General features: G+C 38.3%; 1 protein-coding gene across 3 annotated transcripts in view; it reads left to right on the top strand.

Annotated features, from left to right (window-relative positions):
- The window catches only part of LOC123500180 (beta-1,4-mannosyltransferase egh-like), a 93,955-nt gene that overhangs the window by 61,520 nt on the left and 16,035 nt on the right, over positions 1-16,400 (top strand). For 2 of the 3 annotated variants that reach the window (XM_045248908.1, XM_045248909.1), the window contains one exon: positions 3,397-3,462. Coding sequence is in view for 1 of the 3 variants with exons in the window: in XM_045248907.1 (XP_045104842.1) it covers positions 4,907-4,979 (73 nt within the window). In the remaining 2 variants the exon portion in view is untranslated. Of the gene's footprint in view, positions 1-3,396; positions 3,463-4,431; positions 4,980-16,400 lie in introns of those variants that run through there. The other variant, XM_045248907.1, reaches the window with a different exon arrangement.

Genomic DNA, 16,400 nt, shown 5'->3' with positions numbered 1-16,400 from the left:
TACTCTTTCAGTGTTGGACAGCAAAACCCATTAAAAGTGGCCGATTAGAGGTGTCAGTTCCCAAAGAATGTAGCTCGAAAATGATTATCCAAAATTTGAGAAATGCCTTGAAATATCCCAATCGAAACAGTTGTAGTCAGTTTTCAAAAGCCACACGGAATATACGTATTTTCAGGAGTTTACTTCTCCATTAATATTGCAGAATCCTGGTTAAACTATCACTAAAATCACGAAAATACCCTTGAAAACCTTGATAACTCGCGCTTCTGCCTATGAAAAATCGAGAAATAGCGCTGAAACTTTTAAGAACACGAAGATAATTCAGTGAGATTGCGTGTCTCACCACGTGCCTATTTGTAGCGTCCTGGAGTGACGCCAGGGCTTCCGGCTCAGTGGCCAGTCTTGCTATGCCCTCAGGGGCGGATTTTCAGTATTACATCATGGTCGCTCTCAAAACGTCATATCTCGTTTCCCGTTACTGGGCGTGTTCACTCCTATCTGTCTAATCACACTCATTCACCTCCCTGTCTAAACACATACCTGGCACTCACTTTATAGGCACCCTCCGTACATGTGCACTCTCTGTCCAAGTGCACCTATTCACTCCTCGTTCCAATACCCATTCCTTCCCTACCTGTCCAAACACTCCCTTTAACTCCTCCGAGCACCTCCACTCACTCTTTCCAACCAAAACATCCTTACTCCCTACCTGTCCAGACAATTATAATAACTCTCCGCCAAGCACTTGTACTGACTCCTACCTGTCCCACCACTCCCATTCACTCCCTATATACCTTTCTCCTCACGTTACTCATCCCTTCTTTTAACACTCCTTCCTCCACCAGTCCTGTCCAGCTTCATGCAGATATAGCCATGATATAACCTACTACCCTTATTTTCCACTATCAATTGCATTTTTTTCTCTCATGTTAGGCACGCACTTCTCTCGCCACACCATTACCATTGCCCCCGACATCCCCAGCCCCCTGCTCTACTTCCCTCTTTGTCACTATTTTCCTATTTTTCACACACACACACACACACACACACACACACACACACACACACACACACACACACACACACACACACACACACACACACACACACACACACACACACACACACACACACACACACACACACACACACACACACACACACACACACACACACACACACACAGAGAGAGCGCTGGCTTCACAAGCCAGATGACCGGGGTTCGATTCCCCGGCCGGGTGGAGATATTTGGGTGTGTCTCCTTTCACGTGTAGCCCCTGTTCACCTAGCAGTGAGTAGGTACGGGATGTAAATCGAGGAGTTGTGACCTTGTTACCCCGGTGTGTGGTGTGTGCCTGGTCTCAGGCTTATCCGAAGATCGGAAACAATGAACTCTGAGCTCGTTCCGTAGGGTAACGTCTGGCTGTCTCGTCAGAGACTGCAGCAGATCAAACAGTGAATTACACACACACACACACACACACACACACACACACACTGTCCCTTTTATCTCTCCTCTCCCCGAGCGTTCTTTCTCTTCTCCCGTCTCCTTGAAATCACTCGTCAGTTTTCCGCTGCCCTTCTCCCTCTAGCTACCTTTTTTTGGCGACGCACGGATAACACGGAGGAGAGAGAGACGGAGCTTCAGTACTTCATATCACCGTGGGAATCGTATCATGTGTTTGCTGGAAGGAAATCGTGTGTGTGTGTGTGTGTGTGTGTGTGTGTGTGTGTGTGTGTGTGTGTGTGTGTGTGTGTGATCCAGTGCTGTTTGAGTGTCCATAGCATGAAATTTTGCACGAGGTAGTACTTTTTTTTTCAGTATGTATAGTCACTTCAGTTTTTTCTTTACCTTGTACATGAGAATGCTTGATAGCAAAAAGGAATGTAATAGTAGTAGTAGTAGTAGTAGTAGTAGTAGTTGGAAGAGAAGGAGGAGGAGGAGGGATTCACATTATCACTGTACAATCTTGTTATCCTATTTGTTGTGTGATAAGGCCATGTCACACAGCATGTATATCGTTTAATAACTTGTAAACTGAATTATTATTGTTATTATTATTATTATTATGTATTATTATTATTATTATTATTATTATTATTGTTGTTACTATTACTATATTATTATTATTATTATTATTATTATTATTAGTAGTAGTAGTAGTAGTAGTAGTAGTAGTAGTGCAGTAACTTAACATGAAACATTTCGTTCTCCCGACCTACTTACTTTGCTGACTGACAACCAAGGCAGTCTATATTATTGAACACACGTGATCCAAATGTGAGTGTTACGAGTGAAAATGTTGGTGGATACATTTTTAACCACGTGATTGTTCAGAGTTCCTGTTTGGGTTTCGTGCAAGGATTTTTTTTTTTTTTTTTTTTTTTTTTTTTTTTTAGTGAGCTCAGTTTGAATTTTGGAATAACTTGATGTTTCTATTACTCTATTGATTGAAAAACGAAGAGAGAAAAAAATATATAGGGTAATGTTGAGATGGTTGTTCTTCCTAATGGTAATACTGAGGTGATGAATCTTTTTACTGAATGCCCTAGGATGGATAATATATGAGATCATTTACCTTACCATACCATGACGAAGTATGACAATGCACCAGATCAGGGTGTTGGGTCATCATGCAGGCAGATCTTGATAGTAATAATACTTGTGTGATGGATCCTCATAGTGATCATACTTGGGTGGCCGGTATTCCAGTGAGGTACGTGATGTCCTCTTGTATTGACAGTAAATGTTGCAGTGTACTCAATGTAGGTTTGGTCTTGAGTGTAAACATGCAACATTCTTATCGCAAGGAAGCTCTCGTTAGTATATGATGTGTTGACTGACCTGGTTTATGCTGTAGGTAAACTGTTGGAAGGAGAGGGAAATGTAGCACGCTATTTCTGAGGCACACTCACCCATACACCCCACCCCACCCACACACACATGCACACATACAGACAAACTCTCTTGCATGTTAAGATTACTATTGACCTGTTAACATACATAATTGAATCTGGGTCTTGCGTCTATAAAGTTATGTTACCTACAGGAAGATGATGTTTGAACTGAATGCATATTATTTTCCGTTTTATTGATTTTACTTTTTTTTTTTTTTTTTTTTAAACACTTGTAATAATGGTAATAGGTATGAGACTTCAAACTTTTTTTTCATATTCCTAAGTCATTGATCTATTACTGTTCGTTATTGGTTATTTCACTTTTACATATTTTTTCTGTGTAGAAATCATCCTGTGTTTAAGCAAACTCCTCGTCCCTTCCTTGATGCCTCACATCATGCCTTCTTTGGATAAGATGTGCTGCTGTAACACATGTTTTTTTTTTTTTTTTTTTCTCCATTATGTTTTTATCTTACTGGTGTCTTCCTTCCCCTGCAGGTGTAGTGTGGCAGGGAGCGAGACCATGCCGAGACTAAGATAACCACAGTGTCAGTCGCATTGGAGGTCAGTGGCACTTGTATTTGTAGGTATCAAAAGTGTGAAAGTGTGATGCAAAAGCTTGTAATAAATATCAGTGACGCAGTTTTATGTTAATCGCTGTTGTCTGTATGAATTGAGGAGACAAGTATCAGTCTGGAAGTAATCTGTTATGACTCTGTATTGAAAAACCATCATTAGAGCACACTATTGGGAAATCTTGGGAGTAAAATGATGGCAGTAAACAGTACATACTATGATTTCAAGAAAGAAATCACATGTATCCTCTCTGTGAACGTAATTTTCATAAATGTGTTGCTGTTTTTCCTAGTGAGCCGAGATGCTGATGGATAAGACCAATGTATTGTATATATGGCCACACAGGTGTTGCATGTTGTTCCTGTGTTATATAGATGTGGTACCACGCCCTCAGACTCTATCACTACGAGATGAGATTATCAGATGATCTGTACACGGATTTATCTTGCTTCCTTAGTGTCTGACCAAACTTTCTTGAACCAGTGGTAAAATCTGTTAAATAACATCATGCTTATGAAGAGGAATCAAATAATTTTTTTTTCAATAATTTTTATTTTACATTCATTTACAAGAGAATAGATGCTAGAAATCAGTTTATTTTTGCATATTTTGCCAATTTTCTTCTCATATGCACAATTCTTCAATTCTATCAAAATCTTGAACCGATAGTGAAGAAATGAGATGTACTTGATTGAACACATCACTTGAAGGTGGATTGACTGTGAAGAAAGAAATGCATTAAGTGAGATAAGTAAGAGGGTGTTTACATAGGTAAGAGTATGGGAGATGCGGTGAATGCAAGAGGATGGTGACTTCCAACAAAATGGAAGGACAAAGTGCAGGAGTATGGTGAAGAAAAGATTGAGAAGAGAACTGGAAGACTAGAACACGCTCGGAAGGAATGCAAGAACAGGAATAAATTGTGACTCGTGTTGCGTCTATCATCTTGGGATGTTCTTAAAAACAGATGTCACATACAGATTGATAGATATAGATGTTAAACTGTTCATATTTTTGTTTACCTAATCAGGACTATCCTATCACATATTCAAAGATAAAAGTGCCCTATCTTATCTGATAATGGGGAGAGAAGGTGATATAGGCAAGCGGGTGATATCACGTATGTAACCTCAGTATGTGGCCAACCTCCGCCTGCTCCACTGTACTCAGTGACGGTTGTGTTGTCAAACGAGTACATTCTGATGACTTCAGCAACATAATTCTACTAAATTCATAAATCATTCAATAATCAGTAACTTGACATCAATCTGTGATGATTAATAGATGGTGATTCATTTGGATAGAAATGCTGTTAAAAGTGGCTCACAAAGTGCTTCACCTATGATCTCCAATCAGTGTCTGATAGGATCTCAGCAGTTTACATTTTGCTTATTTGTAAACAACACAACAAAATATTACTCAACAAAAAAATATGGCTCCAAAATCTCCTGAAATCACAATAGTACGGACTATTGTACCAAGGAGAATTAACATGTGCAACAAAGGTGAGATGTGTGTGTGTGTGTGTGTGTGTGTGTGTGTGTGTGTGTGTGTGTATATATATATATATATATATATATATATATATATATATATATATATATATATATATATATATATATATATATATATATATATATATACATACATACATACATACACACACACACACACACACACGTGTGTGTGTGTGTGTGTGTGTGTGTGTGTGTGTGTGTGTGTGTGTGTGTGTGTGTGTGTGTGTGTGTGTGTGTGTGTGTTTACCTAGTTGTAACATACAGGAAAAGAGCTATGTTAGTACTGTCCCGTCTCAATATCTATGCAAATCCAACATTTCTTTGAACTTATTGATTGACCTTGTGTCAACGACTCTCATCTAAACCGTTCCATACCTCTACACATCTTTGCGGGAAGCTGAACTTCTTGATATCTCTCCTGTAGTTGTCCTTTCTTAATATCTTTCCATGTCCTCTTGTGTCATTGTTGTCCCAGATCAGTAAGTCTTCTCTTATCTAATTTTTCCAGTCCATTCATCGTTCTGTACACTGCTATTAGATCTCCTTCTTACCTTCTCTGTTCTAAGGTTGTAAGACCTAGTATTTCTTCACGTGACTGTTCACTTAAACTTGGGGGAAGCTTTGCTGCTGCCCTTTGTATTATCTCTAGTTTCTTTATGTGTTTCTTTTTGTTCGGTGACCATACTGTAGCTGCGTGTTCTAATTTTGGGCATTTTAGAGACATTAAAAGTTTTTTATACCATGTCTTTATCTATGCAAGGGAATGCCACCTTTATATTTGTCAAAAGTTCATAGGCATTTCCTTTAATTCTATTTATGTGCTTTTCTGGTGACAAGTTATTCATAATGGTTACTCGAAGGTCTTTTTCTTCTGCCTTCTTCTTAATTTCTTCATTCCCCATTGAGTAAACTCCCTTCAACCTTCTTTTGCTCTTTGCAAATTCTAATACACTGCACTTTTTTGCATTAAATTCCATTTCTCATGTGAGTGACCCTTCCGCTATTTTATCCAAGTCTTGTTGTAGCGCCTCACAATCTTCTTTTCTATTTACCTTCCTCATTAATTTAGCATAATTTGCAAACAGACTGATGTAACTATATTTTCTGGTATATCATTCACATATACCACAAACATTATTGGTGTTAATACTCCACTTAAGACTCTTTTTCCAGGCTGAATTTTTATCTCTTATAATTGTTCTCATTTCTCTGTTTTTTAGAAAGTCAGCCATCCATCTCAGAATTCCTGCCTTTAGTCATCCATTTTGTTCAAGTTTCCACTGTAACGTTGTGTGTTTCACTGTTTGATCTGCTGCAGTCTCTGACGAGACAGCCAGATGTTACCCTACGGAACGAGCTCAGAGCTCATTATTTCTGATCTTTGGATAGGCCTGAGACCAGGCACACACCACACACCGGGACAACAAGGTCACAACTTCTCGATTTACATCCCGTACCTACTCACTGCTAGGTGAACAGGGGCTACACGTGAAAGGAGACACACCCAAATATCTCCACCCGGCCGGGGAATCAAACCCCGGTCCTCTGGCTTGTGAAGCCAGAGGACCTTATCAAATGCCTTCTTTAGATGTAGGCATATGCAGTCCACCCAGCCATCTCTTTCTTGCACTATGTCAACCACTCTTGTGTTGAAGCTTATTAAATTTGTGACACATGATCTCCCTCTTCTGAATCCATACTTTCTATCTGTCAGCATACCTTTCTCCTCCAGGTATTCCATGCATTTCTTCTTTATTATCCTTTCACATATTTTTGCTATTACACTGGTCAGTGATACTGGTCTGTAGTTTAATGGATCCTCCTTATATCTGCTTTTGAATATGGGCACAATATCTGCTTTTTTCCAATCTGTTGGTACTTTACCCTCTGTTAAGGAAGTCATAATTATGTTGTGGACTTTTGTCTGCTAACTGATGACTGCATTCCTTTACAATCCAGTTTGACACTCCATCAGGACCTGTTCTTCCATTATTTTACTTATTTCTGCTGACACTTTTATGTCATGAACACCATCAGTTAATTCCACTGGGGTTTGACATTAGAAGTCAATTTCTCTGGTGAAGACTGATTGGAAGTTGTTGTTCATCACTCCCACCATATCTTCTGGGTCTTCATATGTTTCATTATTGTATTTTAGTTTGCTTATTTCTCCATTGTTTTTCAGCTTGCCATTTACATATCTGTAAAACAATTTTGGCTGGTCCTTACATTTATCAACTATATGCTTCTCGTTGTTTTTCCGTTCCATTCTCCGAATCTTGACATACTCGTTTCTTTCTCGGGCGTAGTTTAACCAATTATTTTAGTGTTCTATTTCTTCTCCATCTGTTCCAAGCTTTTTCTCTTTCCATCCTTGCTAACTCACGTCTTTTGTGTCTAGGCTTGTCTATTTTCTTGATTAACACATGTTTCATTGTTCCTTCATTATACTTCTCCATTAAAATATTCCACTTGTCTTCAGTTTTCTTCGATATATAAAATTCAGTCCAGTCTGCTTGTTCAAAGTATTTTACTATAATATAAAAGTTGATTTTACTATAATTGTACCTTCTATTTTTATAGTCTTCATTCCTAATTTTTTCCAGTCCTTTCAGCCTGAATTCAAGTAATACGTGATCACTTTTACCAAATTGACTCTTGTATTCCAAGTTATTGAGTATCTCTGGTTCTTTATTAAATACTAAGTCCAATCATGATGGTTCTTCATTTGCTTTATACCTTGTGCTGACCTTCACCCACTGAGTTAAGATATTGACTACTACTAGATTCAACAGTATTTGTCCCCAAGATGTTTCTCCTCCCGCAGTTGCCTAGTCTTCCCAAACTATTTCCTTGCAATTAAAGTCACCCATCACTGTTATGTTTTTACTCTTTTCAGTCTCTGTAAATATTTTCTGGTATCAATAAGCATGTTCTTGTATTCTTCATTTCCCTATGAGTTTGTTCTGGGTGGTACATAAACAATGGCAAAGTTTCTTTTTCTTTCTCCTTGAATTTTTTTTTTGTGCTTTCATCACTTCAGCACTCCCTTCTCTATAAGTCATTTCATCCACTTGCAGCTCTTTCTTTATAAGCAACATCACTCCTCCTTTTTTTGTTTCTCATTTTTCTTCCATATATTGTAGCTATTTTCCCCAATATCCAGTGCTTCAAGTCAATAGACTCTCTGGTGTCTCGGTCATCAAACCTATCCTCCTGTCTAAAGCCTGAGAATGATAATCATGTCTTGGAAATTCAACCCTATTGGAGGGTGTAAAACAAACACTCCATGCCTTCATCCATTTTGGATCTCACTTTGTTTCTGGCTCCTTTTTCCATGTTATTGCCATTTTAACCCTACCATCTAGATGGGACAGCACTAAAACATGGCTCTTAGCTTTAGTTAATACTCTAGGCAAAAGATATTCTTGGTGGCTTGAAATGATATCGGAACGGAGTGCAGTGTAGATGTCTGTCGTGTGTGTGTGTGTGTGTGTGTGTGTGTGTGTGTGTGTGTGTGTGTGTGTGTGTGTGTATTTACCTAGTTGTATTTACCTAGTTATAGTTTTACAGGGCCTGGGCTTTATGCTCGTGTGGCCCCGTCTCCATATCTACACTTATCCAATCTTACTTTAAAAGTATGCACACTCGTTGTAGACACTACTTCTGCCATTTTTTGCAGTCTCTTCAATTTCCTTATGTGTTTCTTTTTATTGGGTGTCCACACAACTCCTGCATATTCCAATCTAGGTCTTATTTTAGTACATATCAATTTCGTCATCATTTCTTTGTACATATAGTGAAATGCTAATCCAATATTCCTTAGCAAATTATACGCCTCTGAAAATTCTATCAATACGGCTTTCCGGTTGATTGTTTTCTTCCACTGTCACTCCCAAGTCCTTTTCCTTTTTTACTTTTTCTAGTTCTACTCCATCTCCCATCTTATAGATTCCCACTGGTCGTCTTTCACTTTTTCCCATTTCCATGATATGGCTTTTGTCCACATTGAATTCCATCTCCCATTTTTTACTCCATTTCCAGATCTTGTTTAAGTCTTACTGTAGTATTTCACAATCCTCTCTTTGTTTAATGACTCTGCACAGTTTCGCATCGTCCGCAAACAGATTTATGTAACTGTTCACTCCCTCTGGCATGTCGTTTACATATACGAGAAAAGTATTGGCGCCAATACTGACCCCTGTGGCACTCCGCTGTCTACTGTTCTCCACTTGGACTTCATATCTCTAACTATCATTCTTATTTCTCTCCCCTTCAAGGAATTTTTCATCCATCTCAATGTGCTTCCTTTTAAGCCACCCTTCTCCTCTAACTTCCATAGTAATCTTTCATGTGGCACTTTATCAAATGCCTTTTTTAAATCTAAATAAATACAGTCAATCCATCCCTCTCTCTCTTGTCCTTTATCAACTATTCTAGAGTAGAAACTCAATAAATTTGTTACACATGACCGACCTTATCTAAAACCAAATTGGCTATTTGATAATAATTTGTTGTCTTCAAGGAACTCGATCCATTGTTTCTTTATTATTCTTTCACACATCTTGCATATTACACTAGTTAGTGATACCGGTCTGTAATTTAAAGGTTCATCCTTCCTTCCGCTCTTATATATGGGAACCACCTCAGCTCTTTTCCACTCCACTGGTACTGTTCCATTTTCTATTGAGCATTTTTATGATGTTGTATATAGGACTTGCTAGTTCTTCCCTACATTCTTTCAGTATTCTGCCTGAGACTTCATCCGGTCCCATTGCCTTTTCCTCATCCAGTTCCGTCATCAACTTTTTTATTTCAAGCTTGTTTACTTTAATCTCTTTCATATGTGTGTGTGTGTGTGTGTGTGTGTGTGTCTGTGTGTGTGTGTGTGTGTGTTTCACTGTTTCACTGTTTGATCTGCTGCAGTCTCTGACGAGACAGCCAGACGTTACCCTACGGAACGAGTTCAGAGCTCATTATTTCCGATCTTCGGATAGGCCTGAGACCAGGCACACACCACACACAGGGACAACAAGGTCACAACTCCTCGATTTACATCCTCCTACTCACTGCTAGGTGAACAGGGCTACGTGAAAGGAGACACACCCAAATATCTCCACCCGGCCGAATCAAACCCGGTCCTCTGGCTTTGAAGCCAGCGCTCTAACCACTGAGCTACTTTTTTTTTGTGTGTGTGTGTGTGTGTGTGTGTGTGTGTGTGTGTGTGTGTGTGTGTGTGTGTGTGTGTGTGTGTGTGTGTATTTACCTATTTGTATTTACCTATTTGTGTATTACAGGGCCCGAGCTAAGCTCTCTGTGTCCTGTCTCCTTGTCCATTCCTGTCATATCTCTCTTTCATCTGATTGACACACACCGCATCAACGACATGACTGCTCAGTTTATTCCACTTATCAATGCTACGATGCGGGAAACTGTATTTTCTCACGTCATTTAGACAGATGTCCTTTATTAGCTTTTTTCCATGTCCTCAGAGATAATTACTTGTGGTCACCTTTATCAACTCTCTATCCAGTATGTCAATCTTGTTCACCAATTTATACATAGTTATCATGTCTCCTCTTGTTCTTCTCTCTTCTAATGTGGTCAGCCCCAGCTTCCTCAGTCTTTCCTCATAGTCTAACTCCCTGAGTCCTGGTACCATCCTTGTTGCCAGCCTTTGTACCCTTTCTACCTTCTTCACATTTTTCTTCATATGTGGTGACCAGACATATGCTGCATATTCTAGCTGGGGTCTTATTAAGGTACATAATATCTTCTTCATCATTCCTTCATCTAGGTAGTGGAATGCAAGGCCAATATTTTGAAGCATGTTGTATGTTTTCCAAAAAATCTTGTTAATGTGTTTCTCCGGTGACAAAGTGTTTTGCACGGTTACTCCTAAGTCTTTCTCCTCATTGGTCTCTTTAATTTTCTCATCACCCAGTCTGTAATCCCAGTTTGGTCTGTATCTACTTCTTCCCATTTTCATAACATGGGTCTTGTCTATATTAAATTCCATCTGCCACTCCTTACTCCACTCATATATTTTATCAAGATCTTCCTGTAACTTGTTACAATCTTCCACATTCTTTACTCTCCTCATAATTTTAGTATCGTCCGCAAACATGTTCATATAACTGTCAATTCCTACTGGCATATCATTAACATAAATCAAAAACATGATGGGACCCAGCACTGACCCTTGTGGAACTCCACTGGTTACCTTCTTCCACTCGGACTTCTTTCCTCTCACCACTGTTCTCATTTCTCTTCCCATTAAGTAATTTTCCATCCATTTTGCTAGTTTATCATTTACTCCTCCAGTCATCTTTAGTTTCCACATCAGTCTATTGTGTGGTACTTTATCAAAGGCCTTTCTCAAGTCCAGGTAGATAGCATCCACCCATCCCTCTCTATGTTGCAGTATGTCAGTCACTCTTGAATAAAAACATAATAAATTGGATACACACGATCTTCCTTTTCTGAAACCAAACTGCCTTTCACTCAGAATGTTTTCACTTTCTAGATACTCATTCCACTTAGCTTTAATTACTTCTTCACATACCTTGCACAATATACTAGTCAACGATACTGGTCTATAATTTAGCGGTTCCATTCTACTACCATTCTTATATATAGGCACAATGTCAGCTCTTTTCCACTCTTTCGGGACTAATCCTGTTCGTATGGAGGTATCCACAATATCAAATATGGGGTTCAACAATTGATCCTTACATTCTTTTAGCAACCTCCCAGATATGCCATCAGGCCCCATTGATTTATTAATATCCAGATGTGTGTGTGTGTGTGTATTTACCTAGTTGTATTTACCTAGTTGTAGTTTTATGCTCGTGTGGCCCCGTCTCCATATCTACACTTATCCAATCTTACTTTAAAAGTATGCACAGTTGTTGCAGACATTACTTATTCATTCAAACTGTTCCACGTCTCAATACATCTCTGCAGGAAACTATATTTTTAAACATCTCTCAGACATCATCCCTTTCTCAGCTTTTTACTATGCGATCTTGTACTTCGAATGTCATATTCTTCTCTCAGGATCAGTTTCTCATTATCCACTTGGTCCATTCCGTTGATCAATTTGTAAACTTGTATCAGATCCCCTCTCTCCCTTCTTTGTTCCAGGGTTGGTAGATCCATAGCCTTTAGTCTCCTCATATGTCATCCCTTCAAATTCTGGAACCTCTCTTGCAGCCATTTTTTGTAGTCTCTCCAATTTTCTTATGTGTTTCTTTTAATGGGGGGTCCACACAACTCCTGCATATTCCAATCTGGGTCTTATTATAGTACTTATCAATTTCTTCATCATTTCTTTGTCCATGTAGTGAAATGCTAGTCCAGTATTCCTTAGCAAATTATATGTCTCTCTGAAAATTCTATCAATATGGCTTACTGGTTGATTGTTTTCTTCCATCATCACTCCCAAGTCCTTTTCCTTTTTTACTTTTTTCTAGTTCTACTCCATCCATGACATGGCTTTTGTCCACATTGAATTCCATCTCGCATTTTTTACTCCATTTCCAGATCTTGTTTAAGTCTTCCTGCAGTATTTCACAATCCTCTTTTTGTTTTATGACTGCACAGTTTTGCATCGTCTGCAAACAGATTTATGTAGCTGTTCACACCCTCTGAAATGTCTTTTTTATAAATGAGAAAATGTATTGGCGCCAATACTGACCCCTGTGGCACTCCGCTGTCTACTGGTCTCCACTTGGACTTAATATCTTTAACTACCGTTCTTATTTCTCTCCCCCTCAAGTAATTTTCCATCCATCTCAATGTGCTTCCTTTTAAACCACCTCTCTCCTCTAAATTCCACAGTAATCTTTCTTGTGGCACTTTATCAAACGCCTTTTTTAAATCTAAATAAATACAGTCAATCCATCCCTCTCTCTCTTGTACTTTATCAACTATTCTAGAGTAGAAACTCAATAAATTTGGTACACACGACCGGACCTTTTCTAAAACCAAATTGGCTATTTGGTGATAATTTGTTGTCTTCAAGAAACTCAATCCATTGTTTCTTTATTATTCTTTCACACATCTTGCATATTACACTAGTTAGTGATACCGGTCTCCAAGTTAAAGGTTCTTCCTTCCTTCCGCTCATATATGGGAACCACCTCAGCTCTTTTCCATTCTACTGGTACTGTTCCATTTTCTATTGAGCATTTTATGATGTATATAGATAGGACTTGCTAGTTCTTCTCTACATTCTTTTAATATTCTGCCTTAGACTTCATCCAGTCCCATTGCCTTCTCTTCATCTAATTCCGTCATGAACTCTTTTATTTCAAACTTGGTTACTTTAATCTCTTTCATATGGACAGTCTCTCTATTACCCTGTGGTCTTTCGAATTTGGATTCCTTAGTAAAGACCTCCTGAAATTTACTATTTATCAGTTCTGCCATACTTTTTGGGTCTTCCACCATCCTGTTCTCTTCTTTTAACCTCTCTATTATTTCTTTTTGCCTTATTTTTCCATTTATGAATCTGTAGAACAATTTCGGTTGTTCCTTACATTTTTCAACAATGTCCTTTTCATAGTTCCTTTCTTCTTTCTTTCTCACCTTAGCATATTCATTTCTTGCTGTTTTGAAGTTTTCCTTATTTTCTGGATTTCTATTTCTCCTCCACCTTTTCCATGCTCCATCTCTTTTCTCCTTTGCCCTAGCACATCTTGCATGTGTGTGTGTGTGTGTATTTATTTACCTAGTTGTATTAACCTAATTGTGTTTTACAGGAAAAGAGTTATGCTTGTGCTGTCCTGTCTCCATACCTGTAGTCATCCAGTTTAGCCTTCAATACCTTAATATTTCTTGCTTGAACTACTGTTTCATCCAACTTGTTCCATATTTGTATGCTTCTGTTTGGAAAGCTATATTTCTTCATGTCTCTTCTACATGTGTTCTTTTTCAATTTCATGTTGTGTCCCTTGTATTTCTTAAGTCCCACACAAATAGGTCTTCTTTGTCAACTATGTCCATCCCCTTCCATGCCTTATATAGAGCAATTAGGTGTGTAATTCACCTCGGTCATCTGCTGGTCACCCAGCCAGTCTTCCCATTCACAGCTCAGAGCTCATAGACCATCTTCTACTGAGACCACATTAACACACACACACACCAAAACCACCACAACTCATTATATCCATACCTATTTACTGCTATGAACACCACACATTAAGACTTGCCCATTTCCTTCTCCTTCACTCAACCTCCCTCTCATTGTGAGTCTCTAACCACTACACTAATCTAATTGTGTGTGTGTGTGTGTGTGTATTTACCTAGTTGTATTTACATAGTTGTAGTTTTACAGGGCCTGGGCTTTATGCTCGTGTGGCCCTGTCTCCATATCTACACTTATCCAATCTTACTTTAAAAGTATGCACACTCGTTGCAGACACTACTTCTTCATTTAAACTGTTCCACGTCTCAATACATCTCTGCAGGAAACTATATTTTTTAATATCTCTCAGACATCTTCCTTTTCTCAGCTTTTTACTATGCGATGCGATCTTGTGCTTCGGATGTCATATTCTTCTCTCAGGATCAGTGTCTCATTATCCACTTGGTCCATTCCGTTGATCAATTTATAAACTTGTATCAGGTCTCCTCTCTCCCTTCTTTGTTCCAGGGTTGGTAGATCCATAGCCTTTAGTCTCTCCTCATATGTCATCCCTTCAAATTCTGGAACCATTCTTGTAGCTATTTTTTGTAGCCTTTCCAATTTCCTTATGTGTTTCTTTTTATGAGGGGTCCACACTACTGCACTGGTCCATTCCGTTGATCAATTTATAAACTTGTATCAGGTCTCCTCTCTCCCTTCTTTGTTCCATGGTAGATCCATAGCCTTTAGTCTCTCCTCATATGTCATCCTTCAAATTCTGGAACCATTCTTGTAGCTATTTTTGTAGCCTTTCCAATTTCCTTATGTGTTTCTTTTATGATCCACACTACTCCTGCATATTCCAATCTGGGTCTTATTATAGTACTTATCAATTTCTTCATCATTTCTTTGTCCATGTAGTGAAACGTTACTCCAATATTCCTTAGCAAATTATGTTTCTCTAAAAATTCTATCAATATCTTACTGGTTGATTGTTTTCTTCCATCACTCATAAGTCCTTTTCCTTTTTAACTTTCTCCAGTTCTACTCCATCTCCCATCTTATAGATTCCCACAGGTCGTCTTTCACTCTTTCCCATTTCCATGACATGGCTTTTGTTCACATTGAATTCCATTTCCCACTTCTTACTCCATTCCCAGATCTTATTTAGGTCTTCTTGAAGTATTTCACAATCCTGCTTTTGCTTTATAACTCTGTACAGTTTCGTATCATCTGCAAACAGATTTATGTAGCTGTTCACTTCTTCTGGCATGTCATTAATATAAATAAGGAAAAGTATTGGTGCCAATACTGACCCCTGTGGCACTCCGCTTTCTAATGCACTCCACTTGGACTTCATATCTTTAACTACCGTCCTTATTTCTCTCCCTCTCAAATAATTTTCTATCCATCTCAATGTGCTTCCTTTTAAGCCACTCTTCTCCTCTAACTTCCATAGTAATCTTGCATGTGGCACTTTGTCAAACGCCTTTTTTAAATCCAAATAAATACAGTCAACCCATCCCTCTCTCTCTTGTACTCTATCAACTATTCTAGAATAGAAACTCAATAAATTAGTTATACAAGACAGTCTTTTTCTAAAACCAAATTTGCTATTTGATATTAATTTGTTGTCTTCAAGGAATTCGATCCATTGTTTCTTTATTATTCTTTCACACATCTTGCATATTACACTAGTTAGTGATACTGGTCTGTAATTTAAAGGTTCTTCCTTCCTTCTGCTCTTATATATGGGAACCACCTCAGCTCTTTTCCATTCTACTGATACTGTTCCATTTTCTATTGAGCATTTTATGATGATGTATATAAGACTTGCTAGTTCTTCCCTACATTCTTTCAGTATTCTGCCTGAGACTTCATCTGGTCCCATTGCCTTGTCTTCATCCAGTTCCTTCATTAACTCTTTTATTTCAAGCTTGGTTACTTTAATCTCTTTCATATAGATTGTCTCTCTATTACTCTGTGGCCTCTCAAATTTGGATTTCTTCGTAAAGACCTCCTGGAATTTTTTATTTAATAGTTCTGCCATACTTTTTGGGTCTTCCACCATCCGTTCTCTCCTTTTAACCTTTCTATTGTTTCTTTTTGCCTAATTTTTCCATTTATGAATCTATAGAACAATTTTGGTTGCTCCTTACATTTTTCGACAATGTCTTTTTCGAAGTTCTTTTCCTCTTCCATCCTCACCTTAATATATTCATTTCTCGCTGCTTTGAAGTTTTCCTTATTTGCTGGATTTCTTTTTCTCCTCCACCTTT

Source organism: Portunus trituberculatus, chromosome 50, assembly GCF_017591435.1.
Source record: "Portunus trituberculatus isolate SZX2019 chromosome 50, ASM1759143v1, whole genome shotgun sequence".
In the NCBI taxonomy this organism is placed as follows: domain Eukaryota; kingdom Metazoa; phylum Arthropoda; class Malacostraca; order Decapoda; family Portunidae; genus Portunus; species Portunus trituberculatus.
This window is presented reverse-complemented; position numbering and strand designations above follow the sequence as displayed.